The 19,845-nt window shown below is 40.6% G+C and overlaps 1 protein-coding gene across 1 annotated transcript; it reads left to right on the forward strand.

The window, feature by feature from the left end:
- Positions 1 to 548: 548 nt before the first annotated feature.
- LOC135197739 (enhancer of split mbeta protein-like) lies at positions 549 to 2,496 on the forward strand. The gene is made up of 2 exons (XM_064224793.1): positions 549 to 1,185; positions 1,235 to 2,496. Exons 1-2 carry the CDS (start codon positions 705 to 707, stop codon positions 1,522 to 1,524), a joined length of 771 nt encoding a protein of 256 aa, XP_064080863.1. The 5' UTR covers positions 549 to 704; the 3' UTR covers positions 1,525 to 2,496.
- Positions 2,497 to 19,845: the final 17,349 nt, after the last annotated feature.

Here is a 19,845-nt window from a genome sequence, read left to right on the forward strand (position 1 = left end):
ACGAGCCCTCAGGGGCAATACGACAAGGAAGCCAGAGACCCCGATACAACAACGACCCTAGCTAACGATCGCTAGCGATTCATTAAGAGCGGACTTAGCCCACTGGGGAATTATGCTTTCCCCCGACGGTTTTTCGCATCTGAAATTCCGAGTAAATGTTGTCATAGAGATGGTTAGTTTGGGGGCGTGAGAAGATGCGAGGATTTAATACGTGCGTGTGTTCGTGCGTGTTGGCCTGCAAGTGGGCACCCGCTACCGGCTGGGACGACGCGCGGCACAAGGTTCCCACGAGGCAGCTCCGGACGCGACAGTTGCCAGGATAGCGATTTGGACGTCTTCATTCAGTCGTTTGTAACGAAAATGATCTCATTTCTTGCGATTCATCAATGACGAATTAAAATGGGCTCAATCTCTGAAACGTCGACCCCCATAGCCGTACCGTCGACGACGCTATGGGGCCGTAGACGTCCCAAATCCTGTCCCAACCCCGTCCCTCGTTGGCAACCGAGCGGAGATCTTGAGTTACGCTATATATACGACCCATTCCAGCATGACAACATTAGACCTTACGCACTAGCCGTCGACGTCGGTAGTACACGAGATCGGTGGACTGAGAGACGTCGCTATCTATCTTCCTTCTGTTCTCGAGGGCGTCAGAGAAACCCTCCACCTCCGAGTGAGTGTCGCGAGTGATTTGAGCCAAAATGGTTTCCTCGGTGCACGTAGAGCCCGTGTCCCGCACGGACCAGTACAAAAGGGTCATGAAGCCCCTGCTGGAGAGGAAGCGAAGGGCGCGCATCAACCGCTGCCTCGACGAACTGCGAGACCTCCTGGTGGCGGCGCTGCAGGCCGAGGGCGAGACCGTCACGCGCCTGGAGAAGGCTGACATCTTGGAGCTGACGGTCCGCCACGTCCGACGGCTCAACCAGAGGCGCCGCCTCACGCTGCCCCCCGGCGGCGGCCATCACGATCCCCGCCACGACGCCCTCAAGTTCCAGCAGGGATTCGTCGCAGCCGCCCAGCAGGTGCAGTCGTTCCTGATCGCGTCTCCGTCGCTCGAGCCCTCGGTGTCCTCCAGGCTGATTTCCCACCTGACGTCCTGCGCCTCGGCCATGTCGGGCGTCCCGACTTCCCCCGCCCCCGCGCCCGTCAGCACCAGCCCCAGCAGCAGCAGCCCCCCCGCCCACCACCACCACCACTACACCATGCCCCCGACTGCGTCTCCTGTGGGCTTCGCCAGTAGTTATGGGTTCCCCCCGAGCGGTGGTGGTTGTGCCTCCTCCCCCCAGACCAATTATGGTTCCGTCAGTGTCTCCTTCGATGTCGCCGCCTTCGATGTCTCCTCCCCCGCTGATGGACCTGAGCATGAAGCCCGCCCCTCCCCCTCCGGCACCGCCTAAGATCGTAGCGCCCATGCCCATCCGCGAAATGCCCGTGGGCCCTCAGGATTTATCCATGCGACGCCCTCAGCAGCCAAGGGAGGAGAACCTGCACGAAGGGAAGAGCTCTTGGAGGCCGTGGTGATTAGGATATAGGCGCCTCTTGGCTTTCGTCGTCTTGATCTCGAAGGAGGATCCCCATCAGGAGACGTAGGAGGAGGAGGAGGAGGAGGAATGTGATTATCGGGACATTTTACCTGTTGGAGGAAAGTGCCAAGCAAGTGTGGATTCATCGTGCCAAATACATAGCCCCATGTGGATTTTATATACATAAAATATATTTCATACCACCACCCGCCCACCCACCCTCCCCAACGTACCCCTTCCCCATTTCTGTTGGTGTATGTAAACTGTGACAAACCCCACCCAACCCCCTACAATATGGAGGTTATAACAATTCCTCCACGGTGTTTTGTTGCTGTTGTGATATAGTTTGTGATAGAGTATAGATATTTTTGTATATAGAATCAGTTTTTTTTAAGAGTTCAATACTGTGATAATACTTTTATAAAGAAAAAAAACAGTTCTCTTTTGATTTCCATGTAAATAGTAAACCCCGTTACAATTAGCAAACTATCCCTCATTAAGAGGAAGACCCCTATACCTGCTGTCTTTCAGAATTTGTACAGAGGAAAGATGAATAAAAATAAAAAATAATAGTGTCTCTTAAATAAACAATTGCATTGATTGAGCTCACGTGTTGTATAAAATAGATTTCGATATACAGTTTATATTTATAATATAGTATAGAGTCGTAATTCCAGTTTTAGAGAGATTGTGGCCGTAATTAACTTTTGATGTTAAGTTAATTGAATGCCCATTCATGTCACAAAGTATTTGTTATTTTGTTTTCCCTCCACTGTTATTCAGTAGTTACTACCGAAACGTAGTATTACCTGCAAGTTCTACTTAAAGAGATGTGTTGCATTATGGTGTAATGTTTCTTTCCACAATTCTCTTATTTGCGTGTGTGTGCGTTTGTGTGTAATGTTGTAATATGTCTATTACTATTTCTATTTTTGTATGGTTTTCACTTCTCTGTTTTCCCCTTTTCGTGTATGATATGGTTTTCACTTCTCTGTTTTCCCCTTTTCGTGTATGATTATTGTTTTGAATTCTCCTGTTCACAGTTTGCTTTATAGTATTATTATATATATCTGCTCAGCACTTAGTACAATAAATTACAAATGGACAGGAAGTGCCGTGGGGCCGAGAGCGACCTCAGCTCCTCCTGTTGTTTCTTTGTTGACTATTTTTGTAAATTGTGATACCAACCACTGTGATGAAATAAAAGACTTTGGTTTCTTCATCTTCATGTTTTACTTCTTCTTTTTTTTGTATTTATGCTTTTGTTATTAATTTTTGGTTTTGGTTATCATTTTTAGTCCGTCGACTTCTTGCATTTTTTAAAATTTTATGCTCTTGTTCTGGATTATCATGTTTAAGTCTGGCATATTAAGATATTCAAGACTTTTAGAAAATGAGTCTTATAATGTATTTAATATTTATTTTTCTATGGTGACATATCCATGAATACAGACTGAGTATCTTTTTAAAGCATTGATGAAAAAAAGTATTTCAGATATTTAACTTTTATTTCAAGTCATTGAAAATATTGTGAATTCTTAAGAGTTCAGTTGTTTTTTTTAATAATGTCAGCACCCAGAATAACCAAGAAATAAACGAATAATGCAATGAACGATTAATTCATTCTTTCATTCATGATAATTATGAAGAATCTTGAGACACTGACAATGAATACACAGTGAAAGAAGAAAAATAAATCAACTTGAAATTTAATGCACAAATAATAACATGTACAATTTAATGCACAATGTATGAACGAATAACAATATGGGTCTTTATGCAATCTTCACAATTTCCTGAATAAGAAAGATTAATAGGACAAAATATGATGTTTGACATTGAACTTTAATTAACACCAAAAGAAGTGTAAATTCGCCTGCAGTATTCAGGTAATCAGTATATCAAGAAAATGAGTACTGAAAATATAATGTTCATGAACAAGACAAATAAGCACATTAATTTTACAAAAAAAAAAAATCAGAGCGGATGCCGAATATCTGTTTTAGGAAAAATATATCACATAGACAACATATGCTGTTTTCCCAGACTCAAGCAGTAGGAAATTTAATGAAAATAAAGTTCTGCTCATATTTTTTTTTTCTGAGAAAGAGAGAGGATATCCAGTTTCACATTTCTTGTGATTAAACTTTTGTGAGAGCAGCAAGAAAAAATTAAGTATACTTTACAAAAGACATTAGTATGACCGAGATATGTCAAAAAAATCTCGGTCAAAAAAATATTGGTCTGAATATAAAACTAAAAAGGTTTTATTATTGGGAAATACTAATGACAATATAGCCATAGTCATTTATTATCCGAACAGGACTGCAGGCAGACTAAGCGTCTCTACATCATGTGACTATTCAACGAGGTAGCGATTCAGAGGCCACGTTAGCCAGTAGGCCCCATGCCCAAAATAACTCGGCCCCTGGCACGTGCATTGAACTGTCGATGAGGTATCGTAGTATGAAACCGATTTTTTTTTTATAAAGAAAAGATAAAATTAGCTTTAATATCCCACTTGTATGCACGATGTACTAAAGTCGGCTAAATTGCTTTGTAATATTAGAGTTACCCCAATCTTGTACTGCATGTTAACGCCGGCCAGGTAGTAGTATTAATGACAGTGCAAGCACCTAAAAATCGTACTTAGTATTGTATCTTGTTACATCGTTTATTTTTCTGTCAAGTTCTACGCTTCGGAATTCTCGTCCAACACTCCTGTTTCTCTCGCTCTGTTTCCTCAGAGAGGCGGATAGGTATATATATCATATATATATATATTATTTATATATTATATATATATATATATATATATATATATATATATACATATATATGTGTGTGTGCAAATAAAATCTGTTAAAACAAGATACGTCTCAAGTATAGAAGGCCCATTAAAACACACTTGTTTAAAGCTTTAAACCAGTGTTTTAATGGACATTTTATACTATATATTATATATATATATATATATATATATATATATATATATAAGCCAAAATGCTATTTCATATCTACTTCACTATACTTTAGTAAGAAGTGCTTGCAAGCGCTTCGTCACCTGTATAGGATTCGAACCGTTGCTCCCCGGTTTACGTACACTGATAGACAATGACTTCGACCGCTCAGCCACGATGCATTTTGATGGCTAAGCGGTCAGCATCACTGTCGACCGCTGAAGGAGGCGAAGGTGGTCCCGTCAACGCCTCCTACGGGAGAATGACACGTCCTGATCGAGCCGGTCATGACCGCCGACGTTTCCGGAATATTAAACAAATCCATGTTGCAATATTTGGTTCGAATTGGCGCTCGTGCTGGATTGCTTGCTTGTTTGCTTCTGGGTGTGAGTGGGGAGTAGTAGTATATGGTATTGCTAGTAGGGCTACTAGCAGTAAACCTGGTGATGGTGCCGATATTGATGCTACTTAGATATTACTTACTACTAGTAGTATAACAGATTGCGGTGGTATTACTGGTATAACTAACTACTAATATTACGACTGATAGCAGATATCTTACTTTTGACGATAGTGCCTATATGGGTGTAATCTGCATGGTAGGTGTTATTGCTAGTAGCATAGTAGCAGAACGACTGGTTTTTTGGTATACTACTACTTGTATATACCACTACAACTATTATTGCTGCCACTACTACTACTGCCACTATTAATCGCAGTAATAACAGTCGTAGTCTTAATAGTGTACTAATGCTTATGATGATAATTGTAATTGTTGATGTGGATAATATTGGTACTACTATAATGATATAATGACTTATAAAAGATAGTATACGATCTGTCACTATTACAGCGGTCTTGAGGTTTTTTTTTTTTTTTTTTTTTTTTTTTTTTTTTAAGAATATGCCCAACAGTTTCGTCCTCCCATGGAATGCTTCTTGGAGCGTGTCTAAGAATGTGACCTGTAATATATACTTTTGTCGCTAAATGAATAATTGTTGCAGCTCAGATCTGATCGAGTTCTCTTGTCGAAGGTCAGTGACCGAGTTGGCCCGTGCTCTCTCTCTCTCTCTCTCTCTCTCTCTCTCTCTCTCTCTCATGATCAGTGGTTATGAAACATAAGTATCGATATAGACACGTTTTCTCTTGGGGAAGAATGCATACTAAGAAGGCTGGGCTCCCTGAAGGTGAATATGTTATGGTGGAACTTTGCGTTAGTATTAACAATTTGAAATGGATTATTAGTTAAAGATATAGGCGGTTACTTTATTTATGGGTTATATATCGATTTGCTTATCTATTGTATCAGTTTTATAACACACACACACATATATATATATATATATATATATATATATATATATATATATATATATATATATATATATATATATATATATTGTGTGTTCCTCGTTGCATGAGTAGGATACGTGCTCGCCTACCTATTCGGCAGTCGCGAGGTCGATAACCCACCCCCCCTCCCCACGCTCTGCCAACGTGGAATCAGAAAGGAATGTATTTCTGGTGCTCAGAAATTCATTTCACGATATAATGTGGTTCAGATCCCACAATAAGCTGTAGGTAGGTCCCATTGCTAGGTAACCAATTGGTTCCTAGCCATGTAAAAAAAAATATCTAATCCTTCAAACTAAGATATACTTAATTTAACTTATATATATATATTGTTCGTGTATGTAAGTTCATAGGTGTAAACCTCACAACCAGCGAGTGTATCCATTGTATACAGTTCCTCTGGCCTAAGCTGGGGAATTACGTACCTGGTAATGCGTCGACTATTGTGAGACGTAGCTAAGGTGGTAAAGGCATATTGGCTTGCAACCTCACTCTAGAATTTTCGTTGGAAACCGTGACACGCTATTAACACTGTTTAGGACCACCCTCGGAGATATATATATATATATATATATATATATAAGATATATATATAATATATATATATATATAGATATATATACATTGAGTCAACTAATTACCCATATTCATATTTTTTCCCTGACTACTCAGAATTTGTGTACTCTCTCTCTCTCTCTCTCTCTCTCTCTCTCTCTCTCTCTCTCTCTCTCATCGATGATGACGTCAAGGCCTATGGAACCTCTAGATACGAACGTTCGCACGCTTGACTTCATTGCAAGGGGGGGAGGGATATGGAGGGGAGGGGGCGACGTTCAAGAGAACGTGTGGACTTTATCTCCGGATTTCCTCTGTTTACATTACTCGTATAATAAAGACCTGAGATTCCTTTCTGACGTGAGGGATGAGATCAAACGTGAGACTGCAGTTTTCTCTCTATATTTTCGTGTTACCGAAGCGACGAAGACGGAAAATTTGTCTGCCAACACCCCCCCACCCCGGCCGCCGCCACCGCCAGGCCTTCTTCGCAAAAGGTCTTAAACGTCGTCGAAGTGCTGTTGCACTTTCTTTGCGAGAATCAAGTCTTCGAGTGCAGCTTTGCACGTATACTGCACTCTCTCTCTCTCTCTCTCTCTCTCTCTCTTCTTCTTCTTCTTCTTCTTCTTTTTCTTCTTCTTCTCCCATCTCTCTATCTCTCTCATCTGTTTTTATGTTCTCCCCCCCCCCCCAATAATTGGTTTGGTTTCCCATAATAATAAACCTCTCGCGGAAAAATTCACAATCGACCACATAGACTGCAGCTTGGTTGTGCCTCAGTGGCGTGATCGGTATGGTCTTGGCCAGCCATCTCGGCGGCCGTGATTTCGATTCCCGGGCATTCCATCGAGGGGTGAGAGATGTGTATTTCTGGTGATAGAAATTCACAAACTCTCGACGTAGTTCGGAAGTCACGTCAAGCCGTTGGTCCTATTGCTGAATAACCACTGGTTCCATGCAACGTAAAAACGCCATACAAACTAGGTCGATCCTCTCTTATATTACACTAGGCCACTTCATCATTGAAGCACACCAACGACTTGTTACTGAGTATCTGATTCAAGTTTGTTGCTCTCTCTCTCTCTCTCTCTAACTCTCTCTCTCTCATTAGGACACTGCTCCTACAGATAAATGAGCACACGATATCTCCTCGGATGGACTAACGAGTCTTTGAGACATCCTAATCCTTGTAACTCTCTCTCTCTCTCTCTCTCTCTCTCTCTCTCTCTATCTATATATATATAATATATATATATATATAATATATATATATATATATATATATATGTATATATATATATATATATATATATATATATAATATATATATGAATAATTATCACATCACTGTGATTAATATAAATTATTCGAACTACAAATGTCCTTTAATATCTAATTCGCTCTACCTCGGAGTTGATATATTTTCATATATGTAAACCGAAGGGGTATTTTTAGTTGATAATAATTTCGTCCTTCTCCGTGGGATCGAACCACCGTCCAGGGCGGACACACGAAAATCAAGAAGACAGTGGACGAAATCAAGACGACAGTGATGTTATCGATTCGGCTAACAAGTGAGGTTATAAGTTTATACCGATTCTGACCTTACAAATCACCATCGAACTCGGTTATTCGTGATTAGAATCGATATCCAACCCCCTCTACCATGTATATGTGTATATAATATATGCATGAAAGTGCGTAGTGTTTACGGTTGGTACGTTATATATTCGTGTCTTCAGATATAAACACGAGGCGTTAGGTTGTGTTTTGTTGTTGCAAACACGCACCGAAAATAAACATCAGTGATCTGGGACATGAAAATGGCAGGTAACCTTTTGTGTGAAAGGGTCAGCCACATAGATTTGAGGGGGGGAGGGGCTTTTGTGACCTCGATGGTCAAGTGACTGTGAGAGGGAGGAAGAGGAGGAGTGAAGAAAAATGGATAAGAGGTGTGTGAGGTCTGTAGTATACCTCCGCCATCGTGAGCATTGAGGCATTTGCTCCGGTTTTGAGTCTGCTCTTTACCTGGTTCTGTGGACTTGAGTGACTGCTGATTGAAAGGGAGAGAGAAAGAAAGAAAGGAGGTTGTATATGGGCGGTCCAGGGCGGAAATATAAATTCCCCCACTTAATGATGTCTAGTTGTATTGGACTGAAGAGTGGTGCTGTTTCCTTCAAGGTCTGTAGACCTTGGTTTCCCATGTTGTGGGATTACTGGACGTTTCGTCGATATTGTAGCATAGACTTATCTAGCAACTGAATAAATATTGTTTTTGTCAGCTGGTAAACTCTCTCTCTCTCTCTCTCTCTCTCAGGAGAAAGGCTAACCCTTGAGGTCTTCAAGAGGTGGAGGTCGCATTATGCAAAGCACCAACCCGTCCGCCCTCCACTCCTGCGGCGTCCCTCAGGTCCGCTCTTTTGTCCCACGCAGTTCATTAGGGGTCCCATCGACTAGTATATGAGCTCTCCGAGTCGGTCACCGTAATCAGGCAGAAGTTGTCGTCACCGATCGCGGGACCTTCAAAAGCTCGTTGCCCTAAACCATGTCCGATGGCCCGATATGCCCCTCTTCTTCAAGCAGAGTGGTTGGAGGGTGGGGGAAGGTGGGTGTCCTCGTGGGGCCGCTTCCGGTCAACCCTTGAAAAGAAGTTTTCAAAAAGGAAACCGCCGAAGTCGTGAAACCACACTCGACCCAAGGCGAGGATGTCCCTGGTGTTTGTACATGGGATCTACAGGCTTCCTTCCTCTCTTTCCTGTTCTGGATTATTTCATTTGTCAGAGTCAAGAACAGAAATAAGATGGATCAACTGTTAAGTATAACCATCTCAATTCCAAACAGTAAGTTTAAATGAACGTGCATTACTGTCCTAGTACTATTCGTCTTGCATTTTATTACTTTCTTTTATCTATTTATCTTTTTATTAATTATTTTTGATAAGTGGCATGTCTTCTGTCTGTATTTCCCTTTACTCCCTCTTAATTCTTCCTGATAAACCCCATATTCTTTGGAAGCTTGAATTTCAAGCCAATGGCTCCTGTGGTGGGCTTGCTCCATATGAATAGGCTTCATCTACTGAATAATAATATAATAATGAATAATAATAATAATAATAATAATAATAATAATAATATAATAATAATAATAATAATAATAATTGAAAGTTCAGGAAGTTTTAACTTTGTGTCATCCATAGTAAGATATACATCTTCAGCATCATGCTATTCTTTAAGTTTTTTTCGTAATTTTCTTATTTACTTCTGAAATCACATAAGAAAACATAGCATGTGTTCAGTGGATCATCCCTATTTTAAAATTTGGTCAAATGTCCCTTGAAAATGGGCAATTTGTAACTGTTACTTATATATTGCTGATGTTACATTTATCGATAAGATTACTCCACAGTCTACAACATTGCGCTTCTCATTCTGAGATTCTTCTTCTTCTTCTTCTTCTTCTTCTTCTTCTTCTTCTTCTTCTTCACACGTGAGATCCTTCTGGACCACAGAGGACCCTCCTTTCTCGTGGGAAGACACGCATCCTTTCGTGGTAGTTAGATCGATGGAGGATTTCACCCATAGCAAAGAAATAATAGTGTTAGTGGAGGAGAAAATCTCAGCAGCAAACCCCTCCTCCCCTCCCCTACCCTCGCCCCTCCCCCCCTCTCTCTCTCTCTCTGTGATAGTCATTCAAAGGTTAAATTCATACTGCGTAACTGGTATTGTTATATAGTTCTTTGCAAGAGCCCGTGTTTATTTATATACTAAACTAGGTATGTTTTCTGTGATTGGTGTTATACAGAAAATTTTTATACAGTGTCACACAGCTTTCATAACTCTTTGCAAATCGTAAGTAACGTTGTTATTCCAAATGAAGGCGTGATGCGACGTCCAGCTTACTCGGGGCGCCTGCTAAAATCTACGGTCAAATAGAGCGTCATTTCACCAACGATGATTAAAATAAATACGCCATATTTTATTAGAAATAATTGTTCTGCACTGTTTAACATGCGCTTCATTTATTTATTTATTTTTTTTTTACATTTTCATTCTAATAAATGAATCATAAATATGCTATGTTTAAATTCCTGTAGCTTTAAGGTAACCTTTTTTAGGCTCCATAGGGCTCTCCTACCCCCCCCCTCCTCCCACAAGACCAAGAACAGCAACCACAAAGTATAGTTTGTAGGCTTACTCCCCGAGTAATCAGGAAAATATATATATATATATAATATATATATATATATATATAGATATATATATATATATAATATATATATATCTAGACACGTCCTTCTCGTATATAACCCTTACTAAGCAGAAGTCAGTTAACAACCCATTATGGTGGGACTCAGTGTGGAAATAGGTCCTTTGTAAAATGTCAGTTCTTACAGCGCTCTATTCACTGGGCCACGAGAAAGAGAGAAAGAGAGAGAGAGAGAGAGAGAGAGAGAGAGAGCCCATTAGTTCTTCACCCCTCGTTTCTTTCGAGTTATGTCTAAGGCCTCTCTCTCTCTCTCTCTCTCTCTCTCTCTCTCTCTCTCTCTCTCTCTCTCTCGTTTAGCTCTCTTCTTCCCATATTAGATAATCAGATCCTTTCTGTCTCTCTCTCTTGGTGGGCCTCTAGACCACTTCTCCTCTATTACTTTCTCCCCCGCCCCCTTTTTTTTAAGGGGTTCCTTTTTTTTGTCACGTTGACACCCTCCGTATAAGACAAGGGCCGTGCCGCCCGAGACACTATCGTATGACTACACTACTCTCTTCTTGAGGTTGGCGGTTTCCGGCGTGGACCGAAGAGGCGAGAGACTGGCTGACAGGAGAGTGAGACAAAGGGCGCCTCCGTCCGCCGTCTCCTCTGTGCCGTTGAAGGAGGAGAAGGAGGACAACAAGGACATGGACATAGGAAGGAGAAGGACGGTTGTTCCTAGGAAGGAGCGTTTAAAGAGAATCCAAAGGGTGGATTCGAAAAGGTAGATTGCTTTATGCTCCCCATTTGGTATTGTCATGACCAACTCCATCGAGTACCTCGGTAAGGACCTCCCCCTTCCTCCTCCCCCTCCTCTCCCCTTCCCCCTCCCCGCGATTGACTCTTGGAGAGAAAAAAAGTCATTGTTGGACGAACAAGAACGCCAGTGGCTGAAGGAAGCCGCCGCTGATGTAGTTCGTCTTTTAACGTCTTGGGAACCGATTGTCGTCGATATGAGAGTAACGAATCTCTCTCTCTCTCTCTCTCGCTCTCTCTCTCTCTCTCTCTCTCTCTATCATTTCTCTCTCTCTCTCTCTCTCTCTCTCTCTCCATGTGCTCGCATACATAAGTTATATAAGTGATAATGTCATGATGTGAGGCAGCATGTGTCAATTTTCAAAACCGTTGAAGACTGCACAAAATATTTTGCATGCTTGTGAATTATATATTTTATATATATATATATATATATATATATATATATATATATGTATATATGTGATATATATATATGTGTGTGGTGTGTGTGTGTGTGTGTGTCTGTATATATATATATAATATATTTATATATAATATATATATATATATATATATATATATATAATATATATATATATAATTTTTTATATTTCACTCCTGAATACAAAAAAATCTATCCCTCTCCTTTAAGCACATAACTTCTGTACATCGGACAGAAGTCAACACGTCCCGATCTGCTTCGTTCTTACATTTTATTCTTAAAATAAAATACTTTATTTTTTTTTTATTCGTCTTAAACGTCCCTGCCAGAATGACGAAAGTCGTTTGTGTGTGTATTTGACGTTCTTGCCTTGGGCTTTGTTTGAGTTGCTGAAATATATACGTTTTTATTTTCGTTTTTTTTTTTGGTGCGGCCTTTTGTTTTATAACTGTTGGTCAAATAGGAGATGGCTCGCTTGATTCAAGGAGCCGTGACTCCATTGGACTTGCGTTATTATTATTATTATTATTATTATTATTATTATTATTATTATTATTATTATTATTATTGGCAACAGAAAAGAAAATCTGATTGTTGAAACTTACACTGTTGATGACTGTTGTAAGGAAGTAGCTCTCTCTCTCTCTCTCTCTCTCTCTCTCTCTCTCTCTCTCTCTCTCTCTCTCTCTAGCCACGCTGCTACCTACTATACAGCACAGAAAACATGGTTCGTACAATTTTTTTAAAAAAACCTTTTAAAACTTTTTAAAAGATATTTTGAGGTAGGAACGTAGTTTTTTTTTTTTTGTGTGGGGGGTGGCCGCTTGGTTTACTCTAGCGACTTTTGTTTACTTCAAGATTTCCACCCACAGATTGAATTTCAAGTCAGTATTTCATTGACGTACGTACGTACGTAACGGTCAACACTTAATTGTTGCTCTTCCGTAGAACAGTGGATAGTAATCCTCAATAAAAAGCGCCTCAGTGGCGTGATCGGTATGGTCTTGGCCTGCCACCTCGGTGGCCGCGAGTTCGATTCTCGGGCAATCCACTGAGGTGTGAGAAATGTGTATTTCTAGTGATAGAAGTTCGCTCTCGACGTGGTTCGGAAGTCACGTAAAAAGCCGTTGGTCCCGTTGCTGAATAACCACTGGTTCCATACAACGAAAAAACACCATACAAACAAGCAATAATATCATCCTTGGCAAAGGCATCTCTGTTGCCAAGTATAGCCTATATATAGTACGAAGATCTCCGGCTTCCAGAAAACACTTCAACACCGAAGTTCCCCCATCGTTTAGTGTACCTCATGCAATAAAGAATAAATCTTCCTGTTTCTTTCATTACCAATGTTCTTTTTCGCCTGTTTTCTTGTTGTCTTTGAGAGCAATTAAGACTCCGAAGCAGTTTCTTTCTCAGACTCAAGATTATTCTACACTTCTTGTTTCTAACATTGTCAATAATTCTCTTTCTCCTTTTTCATTTTTCTTTCAAAGCACGGAAGTCTCTGAGAAAAGTTTATTTCCTCTATATTAAGCCATTCTTTCAGCCTTCTTGTTAGCTTGTTATTATATATATATATATATATATATATATATATATATATATATATATATAATATATATATATATATATATGTTAAGATTTAATATAAGCAGTTACCTTTTTTCTGGGCAAAAATCATAAACTGCGAATGCCCTTATTACATGGGCATCGCCAGGGTACCTACCCATCTTCCCTCCTTCGCCCGTCCTGTATGACCACCTTCAAACCCTCGTGCAAGCTCTTTCTGCTCATATGCAGATGATTTGACAAGGGGGAAAAGGGTTTTTCCTTTCCTACCCTCCCTTCTCTCTGAGTCGCTATACCTCAATTTGGGCGCGTAACACACGACGTGTATGTAATTGTCTACGAGATGCACGTGTTTCCCGAATTCCAGGAAAGGGATTCTTTCAAACATTCCATTAGTTCTAGAACTGGAACTGCGCATCCTATATCTGTTGTGTTTTTGGTTTTCGGAATATGTTGTGAGACTAAGCATTCTTTGAAACATTCCTTTAGTTCCAGAACTGGAACTGCGCTGCCTAACTCTGTTGTGTTTTTCGTTTTTGGAAACATGTGAGACTTAACGAATTCCGATCCTGAGAAACTGTTCATGCGAGCAGCTCCTCCATATCTGTGTAGGAATGATTGATCCTTGTTAGTTTTCTGTAAAGGAAGACTATTGTTCCGGCTTTTTGTCAGTCCGTCCGTCCGTCCGCCCTCAGATCTTAAAAACTACTGATGCCAGGGGGCCGCAAATTGGTATGTTTACCATCCACTCTCATTAAACATACCAAATTGCAGCCCTCTAGCCTCAGCAGTTTCTATTATATTTATCACACTTCTGGCAGCGTTATAGGTACCAACAACATAGGCCACCAATGGACCGTGTCTAAGAGTTTTTTTTTGGGCCGTGGCTGAGGCAGGCCACCAGCAGACAGAAAACTCGATTGCGCCGAAGAAACTTCGTCGCATTTTTTCATTTGTTATTTTTTGTAGCGTCTCTTGGTTGTTAAGAAAACTGAAACACCCTCTGGTGATATTATTGACCATATTTATTATTTTATTTTTTTTATTTTTTAATATTCCACTGACGATTTACGCCATGTCATTAACAGTTTCATTACTTCTATCAACTGTTATTTTAAACAAACATCTCTTTCTGGAAATAAATAAAAGGTTTTCATTTATTTTAACAATTCGTACAAGTTGATTTATGTTACTAATTTGATGGTCATTGTTATTATTATTATCATTGTTATTATTATTATCATTGTTATTATTATTATCAACGCTAATACCGCTACTACTGCAACAGTTATCCTGCATTGTTGTCACAGGCACAACAAGGTAAGAATTTTGCCCTCAGCATACAGAAACTTCTTCTTCTCTCTCTCTCTCTCTCTCTCTCTCTCTCTCTCTCTCTCTCAAAAGTGCTATTTCAAATCATCGGTTGTTATATTTTACATGTCTTTTTTTCTCTCTCTTTCTGTGGTTATAATTCATATACTCTCTCTCTCTCTCTCTCTCTCTCTCTCTCTCTCTCTCTCACGAGAGAGAGAGAGAGAGAAAGGAAACCCAAACTACTTTTCCTCCTGAGCGATCAGGCGGTCTTTTTCAGGGCCTTTCTCTCTCTCTCTCTCTCTCTCTCTCTCTCTCTCTCTCTCTGTTGTGGGATAAACCAACAGTAGTGATCGGGGAGTTCGTGTTTCCTCCTTCTGTTATTCCTCTCATTTATTTCTCTCTCTGTAAACAGAGAACCTCGGGAGGGAGAGAATTATCAGCCCCAGTGGGTGTGAGCCGAAGATGGTGGGGGGGGGGGGGGGGGTTGGGGGGGGGGGGGTTAGGGGGGGGCGGGGGCAACAAGAAGAATACCCGATCACTTGGAAGTGATTAAGGTGTCGGGTTATCCAAGGGGCTCCTCCTCCTCCTCCTCCTCCTCGAGGTTTGTATATAGACCTCGGGGGCTCCTCCGACGTGCCCAGCAGCAGAAGCTCTTTTTGGCCGATGATCGGGCGCAGACGCCCACGCCCACGCCCACGCGCTCATGTTGCGTTCACGCCCACCTTACCGAGGCTGCCGCCGTGCGACTGGAACCTCTCAAGTTCAGGCGACGATGCATTGCGTCACTACTATGATGCAATTCTCATTGGGTTTTGATTTACTAACATTTTTTCCTATATTTATCAATTTGTTCTTTTATTTTGTTCTTTTATAAAAGGTGAGATCTCTCTCTGTATCCTTCTATTACTTCTTTCTAATGAACACCTTAATATTGTTTGGAAGATTGAAATTTCAAGTGGTGGGCTCGTTCCATATGAATAAAGCTCACCTTCTGAATTATAATAATAACAACAGTAGTAGTATGTCTGTTTGATTTTGTTATTTATTTAAAATGTATAATAAATATTTTGTATACTTAAAAAAACAGAATCAAACAGACATACTGCTGTGGATTTACTTTCCCATTTTATTGTCTCATGTGTTTATGAGTTTTCTTTGAATAATAATAATAATAATAATAATAATAATAATAATAATAATAATAATAATGTTACCGTAACCTTTTATATTTTGGGGGCACCGAGTCGGCAGTTGAAGGATATGGGCAAGGGAGCTTGGGAGGGGCATTAGGGGGCAGGAGGAAAGGTGAATTAGCGGGTATGACGCGCCGTGGAGGAATAGAGAAAAAAAAAAAGGTGTTAGATGACAAGGACAAGGTGGAAAGGATGGGAGAAGAAAAAAGAAATGGTTCCTGGTGACTCCTAAGTGATGGATAGGGGCACGCACGGCCAGAGGAAAGTGCCCCGAGAGAGAGAAAGGAAGGAAATGGCGTAGTAACCGTCGTGCCAACATGGGCCTCTTCGGCGTGGAAGACAGAACCTTATTTAAGACAGCCGTTTGGGAATGGTGATTACTTCAAACCACTTCTGATACATAATAATAATAATAATAATAATAATAATAATAATAATAATAATAATAATAATAATAATAATAATAATAATAATAATAAACAGGGAGAATAAAACAAAGATTCACAGACATCACGACAGACACAGTCAGACACCAACTAAAGAAAATGCCAAACTGGAAAGCCCCAGGTCCCGATGAAGTCCATGGATACTGGCTCAAAAACTTCAAGGCCCTACACCCACGAATAGCAGAACAACTCCAGCATTGTATCTCAAATCACCAAGCACCCAAATGGATGACCACAGGAAGAACATCCTTAGTACAAAAAGACAAGAGTAAGGGAAATATAGCCAGTAACTACAGGCCTATCACCTGCCTACCAATAATGTGGAAGTTACTAACAGGTATCATCAGTGAAAGGCTATACAACTACCTAGAGGAGACAAACACCATCCCCCACCAACAGAAAGGCTGCAGAAGGAAGTGTAGGGGCACAAAAGACCAGCTCCTGATAGACAAAATGGTGATGAAGAACAGTAGGAGAAGGAAAACCAACCTAAGCATGGCATGGATAGACTATAAGAAAGCCTTCGACATGATACCACACACATGGCTAATAGAATGCCTGAAAATATATGGGGCAGAGGAAAACACCATCAGCTTCCTCAAAAATACAATGCGCAACTGGAATACAATACTTACAAGCTCTGGAATAAGACTAGCAGAGGTTAATATCAGGAGAGGGATCTTCCAGGGCGACTCACTGTCCCCACTACTCTTCGTAGTAGCCAGATTCCCATGACAAAAAGTACTACAGAAGATGGATGCCGGGTACCAACTCAAGAAAAAGAGGCAACAGAATCAACCATCTGATGTTCATGGAAAAAGACGGAAACCATCAAGCTGTATGGTAAGAGCATCAAGGAAATAGATACCCTAATCCAGACTGTAAGGATTGTATCTGGGGACATCAGGATGGAGTTTGGAATAGAAAAATGCGCCTTAGTCAACATACAAAAAGGCAAAGTAACGAGAACTGAAGGGATAAAGCTACCAGATGGGAGCAACATCAAACACATAGATGAGACAGGATACAAATACCTGGGAATAATGGAAGGAGGGGATATAAAACACCAAGAGATGAAGGACACGATCAGGAAAGAATATATGCAGAGACTCAAGGGGATACTCAAGTCAAAACTCAACAACGCGGAAATATGATAAAAGCCATAAACACATGGGCAGTGCCAGTAATCAGATACAGCGCAGGAATAGTGGAATGGACGAAGGCAGAACTCCGCAGCATAGATCAGAAAACCAGGAAACATATGACAATACACAAAGCACTACACCCAAGAGCAAATACGGACAGACTATACATAACACGAAAGGAAGGAGGGAGAGGACTACTAAGTATAGAGGACTGCGTCAACATCGAGAACAGACCACTAGGGCAATATCTGAAAACCAGTGAAGACGAGTGGCTAAAGAGTGCATGGGAAGAAGGACTAATATAAGTAGACGAAGACCCAGAAATATACAGAGACAGGAGAAAGACAAAGAGAACAGAGGACTGGCACAACAAACCAATGCACGGACAATACATGAGACAGACTAAAGAACTAGCCAGCGATGACAATTGGCAATGGCTACAGAGGGGAGAGCTAAAGAAGGAAACTGAAGGAATGATAACAGCGGCACAAGATCAGGCCCTAAGAACCAGATATGTTCAAAGAACGATAGACGGAAATAACATCTCTCCCATATGTAGGAAGTGCAATACGAAAAATGAAACCATAAACCACATAGCAAGTGAATGCCCGGCACTTGCACAGAACCAGTACAAAAAGAGGCATGATTCAGTGGCAAAAGCCCTCCACTGGAGCCTGTGCAAGAAACATCAGCTACCTTGCAGTAATAAGTGGTACGAGCACCAACCTGAAGGAGTGATAGAAAACGATCAGGCAAAGATCCTCTGGGACTATGGTATCAGAACGGATAGGGTGATACGTGCAAAACAGACCAGACGTGACGTTGATTGACAAAGTCAAGAAGAAAGTATCACTCATTGATGTCGCAATACCATGGGACACCAGAGTTGAAGAGAAAGAGAGGGAAAAAATGGATAAGTATCAAGATCTGAAAATAGAAATAAGAAGGATATGGGATATGCCAGTGGAAATCGTACCCATAATCATAGGAGCACTAGGCACGATCCCAAGATCCCCTGAAAAGGAATCTAGAAAAACTAGAGGCTGAAGTAGCTCCAGGACTCATGCAGAAGAGTGTGATCCTAGAAACGGCACACATAGTAAGAAAAGTGATGGACTCCTAAGGAGGCAGGATGCAACCCGGAACCCCACACTATAAATACCACCCAGTCGAATTGGAGGACTGTGATAGAGTAAAAAAAAAAAAAAAAAAAAAAATAATAATAATAATAATAATAATAATAATAATAATACAATAATAATAATAATAATTTTTAAAAATCCTCGATATTGTATTAAAAATATATTTCTATGTAAATATATAATCGTGGATTTTTTTACAAATTGTTTTCGCGATACTGTGAATTTCTTAACAATAATAATAATAATAATAGGAAGGAAGTACACCCTTTCTTAAACATGTCATTTTAATAATAAAAGCCGATACCAAATTTACGAACGACTAACTTATTATTATTATTATCATTATTATTATTATGAGCAGAATAGGAATAATAGTAATTTAATATATTTCGTCTGTAGTTGCAGTAGTATGATGTAATAAATGTTAAAAAAAAATAACTATCGTCACGGCAACGTGCAACAGACCTCAGGTGTCTGATGCAAGTGGTAATGAGCTAGTGAGTCACAGTGAGACCTGAGACCCACCCACTCTTATTATCATTGTTGCTGTTATTCTGATAGACTCCCAGACTTATCTCCCACCCTCCTGCATCTGATGCAAGTGACAATGAGTTAATGGGTCACAGTGAGGCCTGGGAGCTACTGGTAAATGATTATTGATGCTGCTGGTGTTCTATTGGACCCCCTGGCTTATCTCCCACCCTCCTGATAATTACGCCGCCAATCCCTTGAGCAATATGCCCCCGTTCCTTTGTTCCGTGGCACTCAGTGCCCCCAAGGGCATCTCCACCGCCTTCGACGTCGACGTCTCTCAGGAAGCAAGACGGACGAACACACACACACACACAAACACACCCAAACCGCCTCTTTTGTTTAAAGGGAACCGAGTGATGATAACAAAGACGAACTCTGGATCTACCTCCGGGCGGCGCAAGACCTCTCTCAAGGTTACGATAGAGTATAGAGTACTCGCTCACCCTACCGTTAGTCGGCATAAAGCAACAACAACAGCAACGAGACCGAGGGAAAACAGCATAATGGTGATGATGATAAAAAAAAGTAATAAATAAAAATGTTCGAGCAAATAGCCTGGGGATGCAAGCGGATACAAGGGAGACCTCCCTGAAAATATTATTCTCTGGTCTCACGTGGTGGGTGAAGAGATCTCGTCGCTGGCAAAAGGGAAGGAAATTAATTGTATTTAAATTTAGGTT

Source organism: Macrobrachium nipponense, chromosome 21, assembly GCF_015104395.2.
Source record: "Macrobrachium nipponense isolate FS-2020 chromosome 21, ASM1510439v2, whole genome shotgun sequence".
Taxonomy (NCBI): Eukaryota; Metazoa; Arthropoda; class Malacostraca; order Decapoda; family Palaemonidae; genus Macrobrachium; species Macrobrachium nipponense.

Coding starts and splice junctions, on each gene's coding strand:
- LOC135197739 (XM_064224793.1), top strand. CDS start 705: ATGGTTTCCTCGGTGCACGTAGAGCCCGTGTCCCGCACGGACCAGTAC. Junction 1,186..1,234: donor CAGCAGCAGCCCCCCCGCCC/ACCACCACCACC, acceptor TCCTGTGGGCTT/CGCCAGTAGTTATGGGTTCC.